This window comes from Erpetoichthys calabaricus, chromosome 3 (assembly GCF_900747795.2).
Source record: "Erpetoichthys calabaricus chromosome 3, fErpCal1.3, whole genome shotgun sequence".
NCBI classification, from domain to species: domain Eukaryota; kingdom Metazoa; phylum Chordata; class Cladistia; order Polypteriformes; family Polypteridae; genus Erpetoichthys; species Erpetoichthys calabaricus.
The window spans coordinates 42594733-42615173 of NC_041396.2; the positions used below are offsets into that span (position 1 = coordinate 42594733).

The 20441-nt window shown below is 39.8% G+C and overlaps 1 protein-coding gene across 5 annotated transcripts in view; it reads left to right on the forward strand.

Moving 5' to 3' along the window:
* srgap2 (SLIT-ROBO Rho GTPase activating protein 2) overlaps positions 1–20441 on the forward strand; it is a 196114-nt gene that overhangs the window by 148325 nt on the left and 27348 nt on the right. For all 5 annotated transcript variants that reach the window (XM_028796687.2, XM_028796690.2, XM_028796685.2 and 2 more), the window contains exons 9-12: positions 4955–5056; positions 7688–7885; positions 16287–16371; positions 17495–17522. In XM_028796687.2, coding sequence (XP_028652520.2) covers positions 4955–5056; positions 7688–7885; positions 16287–16371; positions 17495–17522 — 413 coding nt within the window. The remainder of the gene's footprint in view (positions 1–4954; positions 5057–7687; positions 7886–16286; positions 16372–17494; positions 17523–20441) is intronic.

Consider the following 20441-nt stretch of genomic DNA (forward strand, 5'->3'; position numbering starts at 1 on the left):
ATGCCAGAAAGTCCAATTGTATAGTGACGATGAAGGAGAATATTATGATCTACCATATCAAATGCAGCTTGTAAGGTCCAGGAGGATAAGGAGTGATGGAGAGCCCTGGTCAGCAGCCATCAGGAGGTCATTGGCGACTCTGACCAGGGCTGTCTCTGTACTGTGAGAAGTTTGGAAACCAGATTGAAATTTTTCAAACAGATTGAATTTTTTTGAGGTGATCCTGATGCAGAATCAAAACAACCTTTTCCAAAACCTTAGACAAAAATGGAAGGTTGGAGATCAGATGATAGTTTGCTATCACTTCAGGATCCAAAGAGGATTTTTTTAAATGAGGTCTAATTTTTGCAGTTTTCAAGGCCAGTGGGACTAAGCCGTTCTGGAGAGAGTGATTAATGATATCAGCAATAAGAGGGCCTATATCTGATACATTAGCTTTTACCAGAGGAGTAGGAAAAGGGTCCAATGAACACGTTATATATAGTATGCCATTTGCAGTACACGAGTAGTCTAATGTTGAAAAGTCCACACATTCTGAAGTTAATGTCCAGGTAAATGCCGTCATTGTTTAAGAACATCAAAATTACACCATTCTTTCTGAAAGTATGACTGCAGATCAGCATTTGTATAAAGTATGAATTGGCCTTAATATATCTCCTCACACACTGTGTTTCTTAAGGTAAATTTGAGGGAACCATACAAGTGCTGATTTATTATCATGTGTATGTAGTATAAGGAAATTCTTATTTGCATGTCCATCCCAGACTAGTGAGAGCAGTATAGTACCAACAAGTGAATACAGCATCATATATTGAATTTAACATATCTGTGCTATACACACAAAAAAAAAAACAGACCTGTCAGCATGTGTGGGTGTAGCCTTGTAAGCTTTCAATAAAAACTGACCCTGAATATAATTGTGCAAGTACTTTTCATCCTATGTCATTTCCTAGATGAAAGGAGGTAGAAATGTGACTGTGCAGGATGCCCAAGGCCTCTAATTATACTATTTACCATGTTTTAAATATGTCCTGAACAGGTCAGAGCTGTGTGCAATAAATATTTATACCAGCTACACAATCCTCTGTAGTGCCCTGCATCCCTGGGCTGAGCAGGAGTCATTCCTGATTGTTATGCAGCCACTTAGTGCAGACTCCAATTAAGGCAGTGGTGAGCCACCTTGATTATAGCCAAGATGTTTTCTATTCACTTTGTCAATAATGACGTATCTGAATCATTCTTTTTGTTCAAATAACCAGCAGCAGCATACTGTTAAAACCAGTATTAATTAAAGAGTGATTGTATAATGTTACCATTTAAGCACAGATCACCCAACCCCTTACCTAAGCCCCCCCCCCCCCCCAATTAAATTGAAGAGTCTAATAGTGTGGAGTGTCTGTCAGTGGAGTAGGACAGTGATAGCAGTCTGTCATTGAAGCTGCTCCTCTGTCTGGAGATGACACTGTTTAGTGGATGCAGTGGATTCTCCAAGATTGACAGGGGCCTGCTCAGTGCCCGTCGCTCCGCCACAGATGTCAAACTGTCCAGCTCCGTGCCTACAATAGAGCCTGCCTTCCTCACCAGTTTGTCCATGCGTGAGGCGTCCTACTTCTTTATGCTGCCTCCCCAGCACACCACTGCATAGAAGAGGGCGCTCACCACAACCGTTTGATAGAACATCTGTAGCATCTTATTGCAGATGTTGAAAGACGCTAGCCTTCTAATGAAGTATAGTCGCCTCTATCCTCTCTTGCACAGAGCATCAGTATTGGCAGTCCAGTCCAGTTTATCATCCAGCTGCACTCCCAGGTATTTATAGGTCTGTACCCTTTGCATGCAGTCACCTCTGATAATCATGGGGTCCAGGAGGGGCCTGGGCCTCCTAAAATTCACCACCAGCTCTTTGGTTTTGCTGGTGTTCAGTTGTAGGTGGTTTGAGTCACACCATTTAACAAAATCCTTGATTAGGCTCCTATACTCCTCCTCCTGCCCACTCCTGATGCAGCCCACAATAGCAGTGTCATCAGCGAACTTTTGCACATGGCAGGACTCAGAGTTGTATTGGAAGTCCGATATATATAGTCTGAACAGGACCGGAAAAAGTACAGTCCTGTGCTGCTGACCACAATGTCAGACCTGCAGTTCTTGAGACGCACATACTGAGGTCCGTCTGTAAGATAGTTCACGATCCATGCCACCAGGTATGAATCTACTCCCATCTCTGTCCACTATAAAGTAGTATACAGTCAAAGCTGGGAGATAGACTGGAAATGATTTCAAGGAACACATCAGAGATTTTATGATCAAAAAATCCTCTTAAGTCTTTTGTGGAATATTTTTCTTGTCTTGATCACAGCCAGACATCTCTCTGTTTGTGTTCTGTCCCATTAACTCAAATATGGCTATAAAGACAACAGATTGAATCTTACAGTCTCCTTTCATTAAACAGCAGCCTACTCTCTTAATTCCATTTGTCACTTTCTCAATTTTATGTTTTTCAAGTTATTTTTCCCCCCAGCCGTGGCTTTCTTATGTTTGCTTCAGACACTTTCTTAGTCAAGTTGGGATTTATTTAGTAATGTTTAAAAAGCACACACACACATCATCTAAAGAGTGCCACATCATAGAGTGCCAGTTCAAATATGAAACAAGACCATTAACTTTAACAATCAAAATGATGCATGTATAGGCCCTGCAATGGGCTGGCACCCCTGTTCATGTTTGTTTTCTGAATTGCACCTGCAGGCTGTGACAACCCAAACCCCCCCGACCTTGAACTGAATTAAGTGAGTCTGAGAATGTTCTTGTTACAAAACGAATAAAAAGGAAACAAATTGTCCAGTTCTCTACTTTATTTATTGTTCTCTTTGTGTTGAGTAGCTTGAGGAAGTATGCATTTAGCTCGGTGGCACTGCTCTGATAGATGTCACACCAGATACAAATTCTGTAACTTGCTGCAGCCTTATTAGTTGTTTGAAGGTTATCAGTCAAATTTTGTTTAGCATGTGCAAGCTCCTAGGCTGATCGTTTCACTCCTGTAGATGTTGACTTGAATATTAATAACACATCATCTTGTTGTATGTCTGCTAAAAGACTTCACCTTTTGTACTTCATTCCACGTTTTCGTACAACTCTTAATGTGTTCCTCTTTCTTTGCTCACAATATTAAGTTTGAAACTGTCTTTTTATAATCATTACTCTTAAATACCATTGATAATTGAAAGGCGGACTCTTTTGAATTGAGAATAAACAGAGTGCCACTTCCTGCCTGCTAGACTTGACGTGATACCTACAATTAACAGATGCCTACAGCACTGAGCGTGTCTAACGCTCTCATCTGGCAGGTTATTACAGTCTGTTTTTCAGGGATCTCACGCATTGTCTGGATTCCAAGAATTTTGTGTGTATGTTTTTATTTTTCCTCCTCCTCCTCTCACTTGAGGCTTGTGTCACTTTTTTGCAGCCTGGTACAACTGTACAAAGAAGATCTTGCTACCTGGTGAAAAGAGCTCTTAGCGTGACTGAGCCTTCAAGTTAAAATAATGTAAATTTATTGACTGACATGATTCTGGCCCCCCTACCCCCTGATCCCTACTGCTTGAACTGACTGCTGGATATTGTTGGCCATTTCCTGAAATGTTATCTCCTAATGATTCTTTGAAAGGCTCACAAGCACAGCTGGAATCTATTAGGAGGCCCGTTATTTACTTTAATAAAATAACTAACTGTTCATCAGACACGTGGGGGTTGTGTCTTTACTTTTTCAATATACTCCTCCTTGTTGGGTTAGTAAGGAGATTTGGCTTCATATGGTTGTATCACATTATTAGCACTTCACAGACGATCCTGGCAAATGGCAGCATGAAAGACGTGATGCATTTTACCTTGTTTTAAATTATGAATAGTAGCCATATACAGTAGTTATATTCCATAGCCTGGAAATTGTCTTCATTGTATTCTTTAGAAGCAACATTATATCAATCAAGTTATCCATTTCTTAGCCCAGTTCATGAGATTTTGGGGAAACGAGCCTCTCCAAACAGCTTTTGAACAAGTTGTTGCTTCATTCCAGAAAATCTGCTTAACGTTCCCAGTAAACCTGTGAGTGTGTCTTTAGATGGAAGTCAAGTAAACCTACGTGACCACATGGAGAACATCCATAAACTCTTCATTATCATTCTAACAGCAATTACACAGGTGCTGTCAGGCTGCCCACTTGGCATTGCACCATATATCTCTATAATCCATTTTCATGATAAGCTGAAAATTAATGCAATATTAATGTCTCATTTTGTGAAATGGTATTGTATTTATTGTATTGCCTTGTGACAGTGTTCATTCCACAAGTAGCACTGAATGACTTTCTGAAGTCAAAGTCCGCTTCATTTATAGTGAACCTCCAGGCCAGATTTGATAAGCAGAGATATCTAGAAAGGTGACAGGTGATGGGAGTCTCATTTTGCCAAACAGGATGAAGAAAGTGGAAATCTTATATGGCGTTTGCTTTTTCATTAGATACGTAATTATTGAAAGATTTTTATTTAAACTTGCAAATACCAAAGTATAAAAGCAAACATGTTCTCCTAACTCCTAGGTTTTTGGGTTAAGAATGCACAGTTGCCATGGTGGCTAGCCTGTCTCTCTGGTGGTCTAGATTGTATGTTGGCCTACCATTGGATTAAAATTTCAACAGATTACCTCCACCAGGAAGAAGCTGTTTCACAATTTTGTTGGTCTGCTGCAGATAAGCATCTTATTTTTGAGCATATACCTTCCCATATTGAAATTCATTTCAATTTTCCTCTATAATCTGAGGTTATGTGATTTGCTCAGGGTTACATGGCAAGCCAAGGGTGGGGACTGACTTTGCAAAATGTATTTGCCATTCTCTAACCTTTTATCTACTAGGTTATGAAACCTGCTTAATTGTGTCTCCTGTTGGTTTTCACCGCAGGTGGCTCATATATGTGCCCAGCCGCCAGTTCAGGGGGAGCTTCTACAGAGGTGCCAGCAATTACAATCTCGGCTGTCTACACTCAAGATTGAAAATGAAGAGGTGTGCTCCATTAAAGAAATGGCCTTGTATTTTTACATTTATGGAAAATCATTTTGTTTTCTCAAACTAAATGACAAGGAGGTTTGAATTCACAACTGACATTTGCTTTACTTGTACTTGTACTTGGCTTGATAGCCAATCATAATATGTAGCTTAAACACCCCAGGGGGGTTCATCAGGGCAAAAATCACTGCAAATGATTAGCTGTTCATATTACAATTCTGTTTGCTAATGAGCAACTCTAATCAGTGTATGCCAGACTAAAGTAGTGTGATTTCACCCTGGATTTAAATGCTGAGGCCAGTGGGACACACTTAACACAAGTAGGCAGATACACAATTTTGTGGTCCTGTTGCTAAAACTGTGGCCTCCCACTAATGTTATATTAATCTCTGGAATCTTTAAAAGACAAGCACCATGAGATAGTAATGTACACTTGAATATGTATAGATTGATAAGTTCTTGTAGGTAAACAGGGGCAAACTATTTAAAGTTTTATATGTAAGGAAAGGAATATTCAGATCGGCCCTAAACGTAACCAAAAGCTAGTATAAAGAATTAAGAAGAAAATGTAGTAACGATTCTTGTAGCAGCATTATGATTTCACTGAAAGCTACAAATATGATTTTAATAGCCTGCGCATAACACATTATAGTAGTAAATTTTGCTAGAAACAAATTCGTAAATCAACTTCTCTTCATGCAGAACAAGAAAATGTCTTTGTTTTCTTGTGTTGTTTAGTTTGAAAAAGCAGGTTGTAGATAGTATTGTAATGTATCTGGTAAAAGATCGAATGTTGTCAGAGGTAATGCTTAAATCAGGTGCTGATTCAGTGAAACAAATATTTAGGCCTGCTACTTCTACAGGTAATTGCCGATCCAATCTTTTACCTACACAGTTAATTAAGCATATGGAAGAACAGTGTCGTCTGCATAGTAGTGAAAGCAGATTATTAGGTTTTCCTATGACTGGCGTTGCCTAGAAGCAGGTTTGGACAGGACTAGCAAGGTAATAAAATACCTGAAATCCAGTGTTATCCTACAGCCCACCTTTATTTGACAATAAATACTGTAAACACTTAGTGTCATATGGAGGGTTATAAATTTAATATACTAATCCCCACTGCTGCTTTCCAACCCCCTTCACCCACAAAATTCGTCACTAGCTTTAATAAACGCAGCCTAGCAAATTTTAACTGCATTGTGTGGGGCTAGCCACACCAGTCCACCCCATTTCTCACTCCTCCTGCACTGTGAAAACACTGCCAACAGAAATTCAGCTGTATGTCACTGCCATCAGGCTTGCTCACAGGTGTGTAGCAGTGCCTGCTGTGAATGCCTTCTGCAGTATTTTCAGCAACATCGCAACGTTTTGAGCGCGCAGTGGGGGTTGCACTTCCTAATCCCAGCTTTTGCTGTATGGAGGACAGCATGTTTACTGTTACTCCTCCTGCACTCTCAAGACACAGTGCTAACATTCAGTCACCTGTGGACCACTACTGCTGTCATTATGCGCTAACTGCACTTGTACTGCACACTTCCTTCACACCCCCATCTTTAATGAACTAGAGTGAGCACATAACAATTAGAATCATTTATAAACATTTATAGAAGAAACTTGGTGAACTGCCTTTGGTGCTGAGCCAAAAAGATTTGTGCATTTTGCTTATGAAACCCTAATAGATTATATAGACAACACACAAGAGAAGAGCATAAACAGGTGCAGCAAGACCAGTACATTACAGCAGCAGACTTTATTAAAAAATGCGCAACATAATATGGAAATAATACATTTTCTTACACAAGACTATGAAATATTGTAGTAATATTATGCAGTGCTTTAGCTCTGATGGGAAACAACTTGAGTGAATCTTGTAGGTTAAATACTCGGGGATGCCAGAATGATCTGCAGAAGAGAAGAGCCCTGCAATGTGCCATTTCAAACTCCCCCTAATTTTAAGATTATTCATCTTCATTTCCATGATGAAATAAAAAAGAAATCCACTTCATTTATAATCATTATAATGAATCGCATACTGGTAACGATGCAAACACATTTCAGTTATAATTATTGCAGCCACACTATTGTACATTCAATTTCCAACCCAGTCTCTTTCTGAATTGGTTTTGCATGTTCTCCCCATGTCTGTTAGGGATCTTTCCTTCCAGATCTCACTAATGTGCTTTGTAGATACACTGACAATCTGAATTTAGCTGGTTTTGACATGTGATGACTAGTTCTTATATTGTGTTTATTGCTACCAGTGAAGTCTTCAGCTCCCCACATGCACATGTAGCTCTAATTCTCACCAAAATAAAAGTGGGTGGAGAAGTATATAATCAGACATAGGACTGTGCTTACATGGAATTGTGAAGTGACAAAAGTATGTGAGAATTATAAGTGATGATGGCTCAGTAGCCAAACTGTGTACCTGATGAAAATTCACAATTCTTGCTCCTTTAACAGTTAATTCATTGTGAACGCTGCTCGCAGCCATGAAGAGAGAGAGAAATTAAGAAACTGATTTTTATCTTTCTTCATTTGCAATTTCTCATTATCGCCTTGCTTTTTATACGCTAAACTTCAGCTTCAATTGGATAGGATGTTTGACTGCTCTTTCTGCACTTTCAGGTGAAGAAGACCATGGAGGCAACCTTACAGACAATCCAAGACATTGTGACGATTGAAGACTTTGATGTTTCTGATTGCTTCCAGTATAGTAATTCCATGGAGTCGGTGAAGTCAACTGTATCCGAGACCTTTATGAGCAAACCCAGCATTGCAAAGAGACGAGCCAACCAGCAGGAGACAGAGCAGTTCTACTTCACAGTATGTAACACTAATCCTGCTCTGTTTACTTATATGTGCCCTTTGAAAAATACCTTTTCACTGAAAGCATAATCTCAGAGCAAATTTAGTAGGTGAGTTGTGAAAAGTGACTGTAGACAAATACAATTTATTTTTGTACAGCCCAAAATCACACAAGAAGTGCCGCAATGGGCTTTAACAGGCCCAGCCTCTTGACAGCCCCCCCGCCTTGATTCTCCAAGAAGACAAGGAAAAACTCCCAAAAAGCCCTTGTAAACCAAGGTTGTTCTTTGTAACCCGGACCAATTACTATATTATACAATATGTATTGTATAGTCTGCACTCCCCCTGTGCAGGGTTTTTTCACCCCCAAAGTACAACTGTTTTACTAGGTTGACTAGTATGATGCAATGATGTTGTGTCCAAGGTAGTTTCTGCACTTGCTCCTGATGTTGTCTTGCTTTCAGCTAAATGGTTGGATATAATTTGCAGACTGGTAAGTGTTACTGCCTCATGAAGCCAGTGTTCTGAGTTCAAACACCACATGCTAGTTGTTGTCTTTGTGGTGTTTGCATGTTCTCACTGGGGCTCCATTAGTTTTATTTCCCTGTACTCCAGTTTTCCTCTCACATTCGCAAAGACATACATTTTATGTTAATGGGTGATTGTAGATTGGCCCTGTGCGAGTATGGTGGTGAAAATGAAAGGATTATATGATGAACTGGCATCTTACCCAGTGTTATTTTTTGCATTGCACCCAGTGCTGCCACGACAGACTCCTTGACCCCAACACTCTGAGGTGAATTGAATAGGATGAGAATGAGATTCAGTTTGCAGTGGTTAAACACATACACATTATTCATAATGTATTTCTATAGAAGTTCTAGCCACCTGGTGATGTATGGGTACTTTTTAATGTTTTTTTTTCTCTGATTTTTTTGTTAGGTCACTTTATTCATGAAAAGTATTTCAAGGAAAAAACAGAATGGTTACAGTGCACCTTTGCCTGTTTGTTCAATACAGTTTAACTAAAGCAGAAATTCCCTTTATTACTTGCCACCTTAGAGCTAGAAATGCTTTGTGCCCTTCTCCATTGACATGAAAATTAGTCAGACTTCATAACCTCATAAGTAATCAATGAAGGTGCTTTGTAGCTACTCTTGAATGGGTTAACTGTCACCTCGGTATATCTCTTCCACACTTGTTTGTAATTTATTCCAATGCCGAGAGCGTTGAGAGCATAGCATGTGCCTCAGTGAATGTGTAATAAGAGCCAGGCAGGATATGGGAAATAGACCCCACAACCCCTAGCAGCTTTCTACCTCCTAGTGCCAGGTCCCAAGACGCACCAAAGCATTCAAGAATAAGCACACTTTAAGAGAGGGTAGGGCTGGGGTGCAGGAGGGATGAGAGATTCACCGAGTAAGGGAGCTTGCAGGTAAAAACATCTTGCATGTGTTATTGGTAATCAGGTCTAGTGTTTCCTTTGATTTGCTCTGTGCCCTTTAGCAAGTTGACTGTGTATGGCGCAAATTCCTAAACCTACATTTATATAAATTTTAATAATGATTAATAAATAATCACATTTATATACTACTAACCTAACCTACTCAAAGCGCTTTACTTAGACAATGGGTAACCCTGTCAACCACTACCAATGGGCACCATTCACGCAGATGATATGACAGCAGCCATTTTTATGCCAGTATGCTCACCACACATTACCTATTAGGTGGTGAAGGGGTCAGAAACATAGGTCTCATAAGGGACAGGGGGATGATTAGGGGACCAGAATGACCAAACTGTGTTAGGCAATTTAGCCAGGACATCGGGAAACACCCTACACCTTTTGAAAGATGTATAGGAATCTGTGATGACCAAGGAGAGTCAGGACCGTGGTTTTATGTCTCATCTGAAGGATGGTGCCAGTTTTCGCAGCACAGTGTCCCTGTCACTGCACTGGGGCATTAGGATGCACAGGATAAAAGCCTCTGGGTAATTTTGTGCCACAGATTGTTTTTAGATGGCATTGTGAATGCATTTGTGTTTTTCGGTTACTCTGCTCTCCATCATGTTTTATTGATGTGCATTATAGATGAATTATTCACTCTGATTTGGCGTGGGGTGGCACGGTGGTGCAGTGGGTAGCGCTGCTCCCTCACAGTTAAGGGACCTGGGTTCGCTTCCTGGGTCCTCCCCGTGTGGAGTTTGCATGTTCTCCCCATGTCTGCGTGGGTTTCCTCCCACAGTCCAAAGACATGCCTGTTAGGTGCATTGGCGATTCTAAATTGTCCCTGTTGTGTGTGTGTGTGTGTGTGTGTGTGTGTGTGTGTGCACCCTGTGGTGGACTGGCGCCCTGCCCGGGGTTTGTTTCCTGCCTTGCACCCTGTGTTGGCTGGGATTGGCTCCAGCAGATCCCCATGACCCTGTAGTTAGGATATAGCGGGTTGAATAACGGATGGATGGATTTGGCCTGGAGTGTGTGTGGATGTGTATGCTAATGCCCTGCAGTGGACTGGCATCCTGTTAAAGAGAGGTTTAATTTTTTTGCACCCTCTTCTGTGAGGATTGGCTTTGGATTTCAAAACCGTGCATTGGACTACACAATTAATTAATTCATTAGAGTTTGATTAGTGGAGTCATCATTGGTCACATGGGAAGCCCTGGAGAATAAAACCCTAACTTAGTCATAGTCAGAATGGAATTATCCTTGCGGCTGCATGCATTTTTCATGCAGACACTCCAGTTTATTTCCACTTCCCTAAGATGTTACTATTGGGTTAAATTACCCATTTAAATGCTGGTGAAAATGAGTGTGCCCTTCACTAAACTGGTATGATGTCCAGGATTTTGCCAAGAGAGATTGTGGTTACCAGTAATTTTGTACTGAAAGTGGATAGATAGAAGGTATCCTTACAGAATAATGAATTATTAATAGACTGAATCTCGGTTATTTGTTGAACAGCTTTCCCCTGAGGTGATGATTGTTATCATTCCTAGATTTATGTATATTTATTTTAAACATCAATAAGGATTTTTGTATAAATTCACCCAACTTTCTATGGTGACATTCCCTCTGTATGGTATTAATTATCTTGCCACCCAAATTGTAAAGACTACAGCGTTAGGTTTATTATACTCCATAAACTGGCCTGTCTTTAATTGTGCCCTGCAATTCACTAACACCCTGTCCGCGCTGGTAACTGCCTTGCACTAGTTGCTGCCATTATAAGCATTGGCTCCTTGTTCCGTTGATTAGATAAAAGTTCGGAATGAAAGAGAGAAATAATAACCTGGGAGGAACCTGTGGAGATTACCCAAGGTTACTACACAGGGGGTGCTTTAAACTCATTACTTGGTGAGTGTGAAAGGCCATGGAGGAAGACTGACCTCTGAATGCTAGCAGATACCTCATCAGCAGAAATTTCCTGGCCTGGGGGTGGGAGAGGGAAAGAAAAAGAAAAGAAGAGGAAGAACGCAAGGCAAAGCCGAGTGCTTTTGAAGTGTACTCTGGGTTTAGGGCTGGAGGCACAGTGGGGTCAGTAGAAGGTGAGGGCCAACTCTGACCTTAACAGCCACATCAAGCCTGGAGCATGATAAGTCTAGAGTTATATAGAAGGGAGACAAGTTGGCAGATAAGTCCACTGGACAGAGAGGTCAGCTACTTGAGAAGACCCTTCCGTTGTACAACAGGGCAGCAGTATTTGGTTTGTGTTCTTCTATGTATGACCCTTTCTATTATTTCTATTTTTTTTTAATTAATTTTTTTTTTTACATGTAATAAATGCACCACCCCTGATTGTCAGATCTCCTCAGCATTTCTCCAGCTGCTTAGAGTTCTTCTTTCACAGTATGCTCATTATATTAATTCTTTGCAAATGCAAAATCCATTCTTATGCTAATAAATCTGCATTTGAATAAGAATTTATAAGCCTAAATTTGTCAACAACCCTCTTAATACAGCAGAATGAGCTTCAATTTTTGTGATGGTCCTTTATCAGTGTTTTTTGCTAGTTACTTTTGTATGGGACCACTGAATAACATGATGTTCTTTCATAAAAATACAAAATTGAATGTACAACAGCATTAGTAATCATTATTCCATGGATTCTGTGTTTTTGTTCCATTCATTTTAGGACCTTAGTCTCACTACTACCCAAAACTCCACCTTTCCTTCACCACTGCCACCCACACACAGATTAAACTAGACAGCTCAGCCTTAATGCCAGTTAATGTCAAGATGAAGATCGCTTTCCACCTTGCGCTGTCATAGCTGAGCATTATATTGTTTGCCACTCTCTTGTTTCCTGACACTTCATGAAAGGCGGATACGATGCTAGGATGCCCTGAGCAGCATTTCTGTGGTAGTGTTCCTCTTCTACTTATTCATACATTTTTATGCAGTACAGAGCAAAAAAACATTCCTGCTTTCTTTGACATTTTCATTGCCTTTTAAATATGTATTTCCTTTTACATGCCACACTCAAAGCTATTAATGTGCTGGGATGTTGCATCTCTTCTATGTGATAAATGGAGGACTGGAGAAATATTCCAAATAACAGAACTGGGTAATTGTGTTCGTAATGTGTCATTTGTTGGTAATTTGTTATGTAGCCTCCTTCAGACACTAACCTCACTGTACATGTTACAATGCTACTACATTGACTCGATCATGCTATACTATACTGTAGCATCTCTAGTTTCCCATGGTGCGTTCTTCTCTGTTTTGAACTCTGGCTTTTTACAAGATCCTTCTAGTTGTGACCATTACATTCCTCTTTCTTGCATCACATGTGAAAGGTACTATTCATTTTATCATGTAAATTTTAGTTTCATATCGTCTTGTTTGCCTTATTGTCTGCCTTGTGATGGTACATATTGTTAGTGGTGGTTTTAAATTGTGATTGCTTGAATGGTGGCTGAAACAGGTGTTTCAGTTGTGCAGAGTGACAATTATGAAGCTTCCTCAGAGTAGAGAATAATTATGATTTGTAGTTATTTACGTATTCACATAGTACTACAAAGTGTCATTGGGTAAGCTAACATTTCCAGCATCTACTCTCTTCTGCTCAGGTTTGTGCATTGTATTCAGGACGTCCTTCCTGATATTTTACATTACGGCCATGTCTGGCAAGTGTGCTCTACATTGAAAAAATGGAGTTATTGTAAGTGTTCAGGTAATATCTGTTCACAAATATAGATGTGGCCTCCGCAGAAATTGAGATACACAAAGGTGTCTATATATTTGCATTTATTTTTTTAGGTAATATTTTTGTCCAAGGTAATGTTTCCAGCAGTCCAGTTGTTTATATATTTTAATGTCTTTCATGGAGCCTTGGTGCTGGGACTCCTACTAGGACACACAGTAATTCAGAGGTAGACACTGAACAGGCAAGGCTTTAGACATTAGGTCAATCTGGCTAGTCTTTCTAAGAAACTTGACCAGTGCTTTGTTTTACTGGTTCAATTATTAAAAAATGCATACAATGGCAATCAATTCAAAAATTTGGTTTCGTGGTAGCTGCATTTCTTCTATTGCATTATTACTTTTTATATAAATATAAACAAGAAACTACCAAAGCAACACATACATGAAATTGAATCGGATTAATGTCCAAGGCTGTATGTTTCCATTCTGTTGCTCATTTACTCTCTACTTTGCATTTTGCCTTTGTATCTTTTGTACTACCTGTTGCATTAGATCTTGCCTCTAAATTAATGCCATGACACCTTTAAATTAAGAAGCATTTGATCATGATAACATTGTAACTCAAGCTAGCTTGGTCTCCTGTTTGATTCAGTTTGTAGAAGTCCTTACATCTGATCTGCAATGAGCAGTGAAGCAAAGTGACAGCTTTTATTGACAAACTGAACAGATTACAATATTCAAGCTTTCGAGGCAGCTAGCCTGAAGAAGGGGCCTGTGCGACCTCAAAAGCTTGCAAATTATAATCTGTTCAATTAGCCAATAAAAGGTGTCACTTTGCTTCACTTCTCAATGCATCCATAATGCCTAACATGGTACAACACCCTTCTACTACTTATATCTCATCTGAACGTTAGGCTAAGAGAGGTGCATCCTCATTTTTTCATGACACAAATAAGTCAAGTCTGAGATTTCAATGAAGGGTTGGATCCTAGTAGAAAGAATTAAGACATTTAGTGAAGAATATGCTCTTTACACAAATGTACTTTCAGCCACTTAAGTTGCTGCAGAGCCCGTTGAACTACGCTGTCAAATCTCTATAGAATGCACACAAACAGCTGAGCCGTAGTCTTGAACCATTGCTGACTTTGACTGTTCTTGTGCAATGAAGAAACAAATGGTGCATCTGATTGGGTGACTGGTCTCATTACCCATCTGTTTTCTCCCACTATTTTTACTTTAGTGGGCTTGTATTTCAAAGTTGTTCTCATTATCATTTTTAATATTTCACTTTTTTCTTGCATTTCTTGTTACCATTGAACAAACCTTCTGCATGATTCAAATTGATGGAGCCTTTGTGGTATTTGTTATTTTAAACGTTTGCTATAGCAGATATTACTAAATATAATACTGGTGGTTCTGTAGCTTTTAATGCTTTCATTTAAGAGTGTAATTTTGTATTGAAATCTTTGCTTTAAAACAGTGTGGTTATACATGTGGCATTTTTTGTGAAGGGTGGCGCAGTGGTAGCGCTGCTGCCTTGCAGTAAGGAGACGTGGGTTCGCTTCTCAGGTCCTCCCTGCATGGAGTTTGCATGTTCTCCCCGTGTCTGCGTGGGTTTCCTCCCACAGTCCAAAGACATGCAGGTTAGGCGCATTGGCAATCCTAAATTGTTCCTAGAGTGTGTGTGTGCCCTGCGGTGGGCTGGCGCCCTGCCCAGGATTTGTTTCTGCCTTGTGCCCTGTGCTGGCTGGGATTGGTTCCAGCAGACCCCTGTGACCCTGTGTTAGGATAATAGCGGGTTGGATAATGGATGGGTGGATGGATGGATTTGTTGTGAAGTGACCAAGTCAGTAACAGTATTACTTGTTCACTTTGAACGGGTATGTATTGGCATATTGCTGAAAAATTATGACTTTCCACTACCTGTATACTCTAAGAATTTCTTGTGTGGAAATGGCTAGTGTGTTGTACGGTTGTCACATGATCCAACAAAGTTTTGAGGTTAGTTTGCCTACTCTTACATTAATATCTTGTGTGTAGTTTCTAACAATATCTGATAAATCCTGTAAACACTTCAGATAAATACTCTTGTTTGCTTATCTTTGTACCCTTCTACTACACTAATGTGCTGTGCCATAACTCTTCTGCTCCCATTCAGGCTGTAAAACTCCACTGAATCGCTTAGCCGTTATTGAGCTGAGGGTTTTTTTCATCTTGACTGTCATGTCTACAGTTCTAACCTTGTGCTCTATTTTAAAATTGATCCCTCATGAGCGAGTGTTTTAGTGAGAGCTTTACTGAGCTACCACTCTGTCCAGGGCTGGTCCCTGCCTTGATTCCAGTGTTTACAATCTCCATGGATCTTAACCGGATTACAGGTTTGAAAACAGGTAATGAATTGCTAATTTCTGTAAGTCAGTTTGGATAAAGACATCCCATAAATAATACCAATGATCAACTGTGAAGTTATCATTTCAATATTTAATGTATTTTAGTTGTGACAGCTGTAAACACTTACATTATTCCAGTTTATATGAAATGGAAGCCTGGCTGTGCCATTTCATGCTCTGGCTTATAATTTTTGAGTAAAGGAAGAAATCATAAAATCACTAGTTAATATGTCTACTCATGAATACCCCATCCATATTCAGTCTTCATAACTCTTAATGAATGCCTCACAGAAATTATATGACACCTTGGTATCTAGCTGCCAGTAGATCAGAATACAGGTTTTGTGCAATGGTGAGCAGTTTCTCTGAAGTGTTAATTTTCTGTATTTGAGGTGTGAAAATGTGGTTGTGTTTTTCAGTTCACTTTCACACAAAACCCCTTTGAATCTAACACGTTTCCATCTCCATCTTCTAATTTATGTGTGTGAAGTTTTTAAATTGTCTAGGAGCCAATACATTGTTGTTGTTGTGGAAGTGAGAGGATCTCCAGTTCATATCACACTGCCACCTCACTCTTTTTTATTAAGTCACTTTACCTTTCTGTTTTTCTGTAGGTAAGTTGTGGTATACTTCTCACATAATAGTGCCAGTTGCTATAAAATGTGTGGTGTAATGTAAAATTAGGTCAGTTTATATTTTTAAAATTACTTTGACATTGCATTATTATCACTTAAACATACTGTGTAACAGTGACTGTGTTCTGTGTATTAAAAGGTGTCATGAAAAGTTTGTGTGAAGTAAAAGCTGACTGGTATATTAGCTTTCTTTTTAAGCAGCAGCATCATTTTTATAACTCTTTTTACTCCCTCTTCTAATTGTACAGAAGCTGAAGGAATATCTCGAAGGCAGAAACCTAATCACCAAGCTTCAGGCCAAGCATGACCTGATCCAGAAGACCCTTGGGGAAAGTAAGAATTTTTCCTTTTTTTTTTTTTTTTTGGAACAGGCCTAGCTTTGTGTGTGTGATGCCGTAACAGTCCTCGTACTTTCAGTCTATTCCTAAATCTCTCCATGTCTCACTTGAAATGCTTAATTCAGCAAAACCGTTTTAAGATTTTTATTCTTTCACTGTTTTAAGTTATGCCCCAAATCTTTGGAAATTTCACAGTCCTCATTGGCAATCCTATGATATGTCTCAATGAAGAGATCAGAGAATAAGGTTTGCTGTATCCCAGGACTGATATTGCTATGGACACTGTGGTGAAATAGGGCAGAGACTGGTCACTTCTGGAGTCTCTCTACTAAGGTTTCACCCTTCATTAGCACTATTGCACATGTCCATTCCAGACGTCTGACCCAGAAATGATCTTCATGGTTGACTGCTAGATGGTGCTGCAGTTGCAGTGTTACTAAAAAGTACCCTTGGGCAGTGTCAGCCAGACTACTCTGCTGTCCAGTCTCATAACCATTTAAATCTCTGTTCCTGTTAGTCACTTTTCTGATTGTTATGGCCTTGATGTAGGGCTTGCTTCTGCTTATTGGAATTGTCTATGGACACACAACCCATTGAATAAATGCCTGTTGTGTATGTCCTGGGCTCCTTCATTCAATTGCTGTTTTCTGTCTACTCCTCATTAGGTAGAATAAGCATGCAGGTCACATAAGCTTGAGCGGGCATAGTAACTGCAGATTTCCATAAAACTAGCATTATATGTCAGTACTCGAGTTGGCATTTTGCTTTTTCTCCTCAGCCTTATTGTTTAATTTTAAAATAATAATCTTTAACTATAGCAGTTTCCCCATGTTGGGACATCCGCTGCCCCACTACTTTGAGACAGGAATGCTGATCATGGATAGCAGGATCCTATTGTTTTGTAGCACACACTTTTGGGCCGCCCATGCTCTTGTCTGGCAAGCAAGCAGGAAGGATACCAGGCAACCAGGGGTTTAGCCTGAAAGAGGATTGTTTTTGGTGGGGGGTGGGTGGGGTCGTCAAGGGCGGGATTCAGACAAAGCCTGCAGTGCAGCTGTTTTCGTTTCCTCCCCTTGGAGCCCTGCCTGACTTTTGTGCATTTTTGTCTTTGCCTTTAGGCCAAAGAACTGACTGCTCCATTTCCAGGTAGGTGTGGCATCAAAACGGAAAACTGTTGCACACATACAGTAGCACACACACAAATTTAACCCGTTAAAGTCAAAAGTTAAATTAATGAAAAAGCATCCAAGTATGGAGTGAAAGTGTACTTTTAGAGTATAGACATAGATAAATGAAGCAGACTATATTACTTTCTGTGTGTGTACTTTTTTTTTTTAAATATGAAATTAACAAAATTATATTAATAAAAGTGGCGGCACTATGGCGCAGTGGGTAGCGCTGCTGCCTCGCAGTTGGGAGATCTGGGGACCTGGGTTCGATTCCCGGGTCCTCCCTGCATGGAGTTTGCATGTTCTCCCCGTGTCTGCGTGGGTTTCCTCCGGGCGCTCCGGTTTCCTCCCACAGTCCAAAGACATGCAGGTTAGGTGGATTGGCGATTCTAAATTGGCCCTAGTGTGTGCTTGGTGTGTGGGTGTGTTTGTGTGTGTCCTGCGGTGGGTTGGCACCCTGCCCAGGATTGTTTTCTGCCTTGTGCCCTGTGTTGGCTGGGATCGGCTCCAGCAGACCCCCGTGACCCTGTGTTCGGATTCAGCGGTTTGGAAAATGGATGGATGGATATTAATAAAAGTAGATCATGACTGTGAATCACTATAAACAGAAAAAGGCCACTCATGTGTAACAAAGTGCCAAATCTTAATATCCTGTATAAAATGCATTATGTATATATATTGTATATGCAAGTATAATAAACCTGCATTGGTAGTGCCTAAAAGGTGTAGTAAAAGATCAAGAGCATTGCTTACAACTAGAATTCTGTTCTTAAAAACACAGGCTTAGGTGTATTCACACCAGAAGCTCAAAATTACATTTTGATTATGTCATTAATAGAAATTCACTAAATTATCATAAAAGGTAAATACATGATCAAATATCTGCCAGAAACAAAATGCACAAAAATACAATTGTTGCAAATGTAAATGTACAAAGCGGTGGACTGACGCTGTGCCTAGTGTTGCTTTCTGTGATGTTAAGATAGATGGGAGCTCACTGCAACCAACTCATGAAGGAGACGAGCTTATTTTGGATAGAGGGATGCTTGTGGTGGATGTCATCTGCCAGAGGTATCAATATTTTTATATGCTCTATGGCACATTGTTGAGTGCCCACTATTAGGATGAGTAAGGATGAAACTGGTGTAAGCCTGAACTATATGTTTCTTGTCTCTTTTGCCAGCTAGTCTTAGCCGTTTTTTTCATTCATTTATTTATTTATATTTAGGTCCTTTGTGGGGCTTATTATAAAAATTATACACAAATTTATGTGAATATTGCAATATTTCTTGTTGAAGATTGTATAATTGTTGCATCGTAGATCTTAACAGTACCAAATTTCTAATTGCACATTAATTAATATAGTTAAAATATGCAATAAAATGCAACTACACTTGAGAATAAAACAAAAAACATTTTATTGTATATGAATGCTTATCTTTCCTCTGATCTGTAAGCACCTGGGAATTTCAGGAAGGGATGACCTTGACTATCCACCTGTGCACTTTGCAACCACCACCCTGAACCACCAAGAATAGCAGATGGAGAGTGAAGTGCTAATTTGTAAACTTGTGCAGCGCCCTGACCTTGTAAATGGAAGTGCGTTATATAGCAATAAAGTGACTTGAATGTAAAGTAAAGCTGCACAGCTCTGTAAAATGGAACAGCCGTTCACATTGTGTGTAAAGCATTAATAGAATATGATATGAGGCCAGATCTTTACACTGTAATAACTACGCTGGAGGTTAAGTACTGATTCTGTAAAAACCAAACAATGCTGGCCATTAATTTTAGAGAGACCTTTGTGTTGAGATACTGACCTGTTAAGAGAATCTCAGCCTGACACTCTCAATCAAAATGTGTTTGCAGAGTTTGTGTTGGGGTCATGCTATCCACCCTGTTAGTAGAGCCATCAGCATGGGCTTTGAGCGTGCACATGTAAACTGCATGTGTGTGTATGTCAGCGAGACAACAAGACTGGTATTTAAATATTAAGTATGTTGCATTATACCATTGAGGTAAACTTTCCATGAAATGTGCCAGTAAAATCAGTAAGGAAAAACCTGTTTAATGATGAATGGAATTACTTCAATTTCTGCTGTGCAGCACTTGTAAAATTGTCTTTGGTCCTTTATGCTAGGCTGAAAGGTGAGAAAGTATGGTAATAAAGCTCTGCTTTGTAGTCATAATTTCTAGTTTTTCTTTCCTCCCTTTGAATTTTTTAATCAGTTCCCTATCTAAAATGAAGCCTTTATTAAATCTGAAAATTTGCATGCACAGAAATTAATTAACATAAAATTGGAGAAATAGATTTTTTTTGTTTTACAGTGTGTATTTAAAGCAGCCATTTAATGAGTGTGCATACAGATTGAGCTGTGCCTTTTTAGGACTCTTGTCATTTACACCATTACCTGCACTTAGTTCAGTTTTACTTTAAAGGAAACCTTTCAAAGGATAGAAAACCTTTACCAGGAAAGCTAATTATTATTCAATAAAACAAAAGAGTTTTGGTAGAATTATGTGGACTGAAAATGTTATCAGTATTGTCAGTCAGTCAGTCATTCATTATCCAACCCGCTATATCCTAACACAGGGTCACGGGGGTCTGCTGGAGTTAATCAGCAGGGCACAAGGCAGGAACAAACCCTGGGCAGGACACACACCCACACACCAAGCACATACTAGGGACAATTTAGGATCGCCAATGCACCTAACCTGCATGTCTTTGGACTGTGGGAGGAAACCCACACAGACACGGGGAGAACATGCAAACTCCACACAGGGAGGACCCGGGAAACAAACCCAGGTCTCCTTACAGCGTGGCGGCAACGCTACCACTGCGCCACCGTGCTGCCCTATCAGTATTGTCCATCCATCCATCCATTTTCCAACCCGC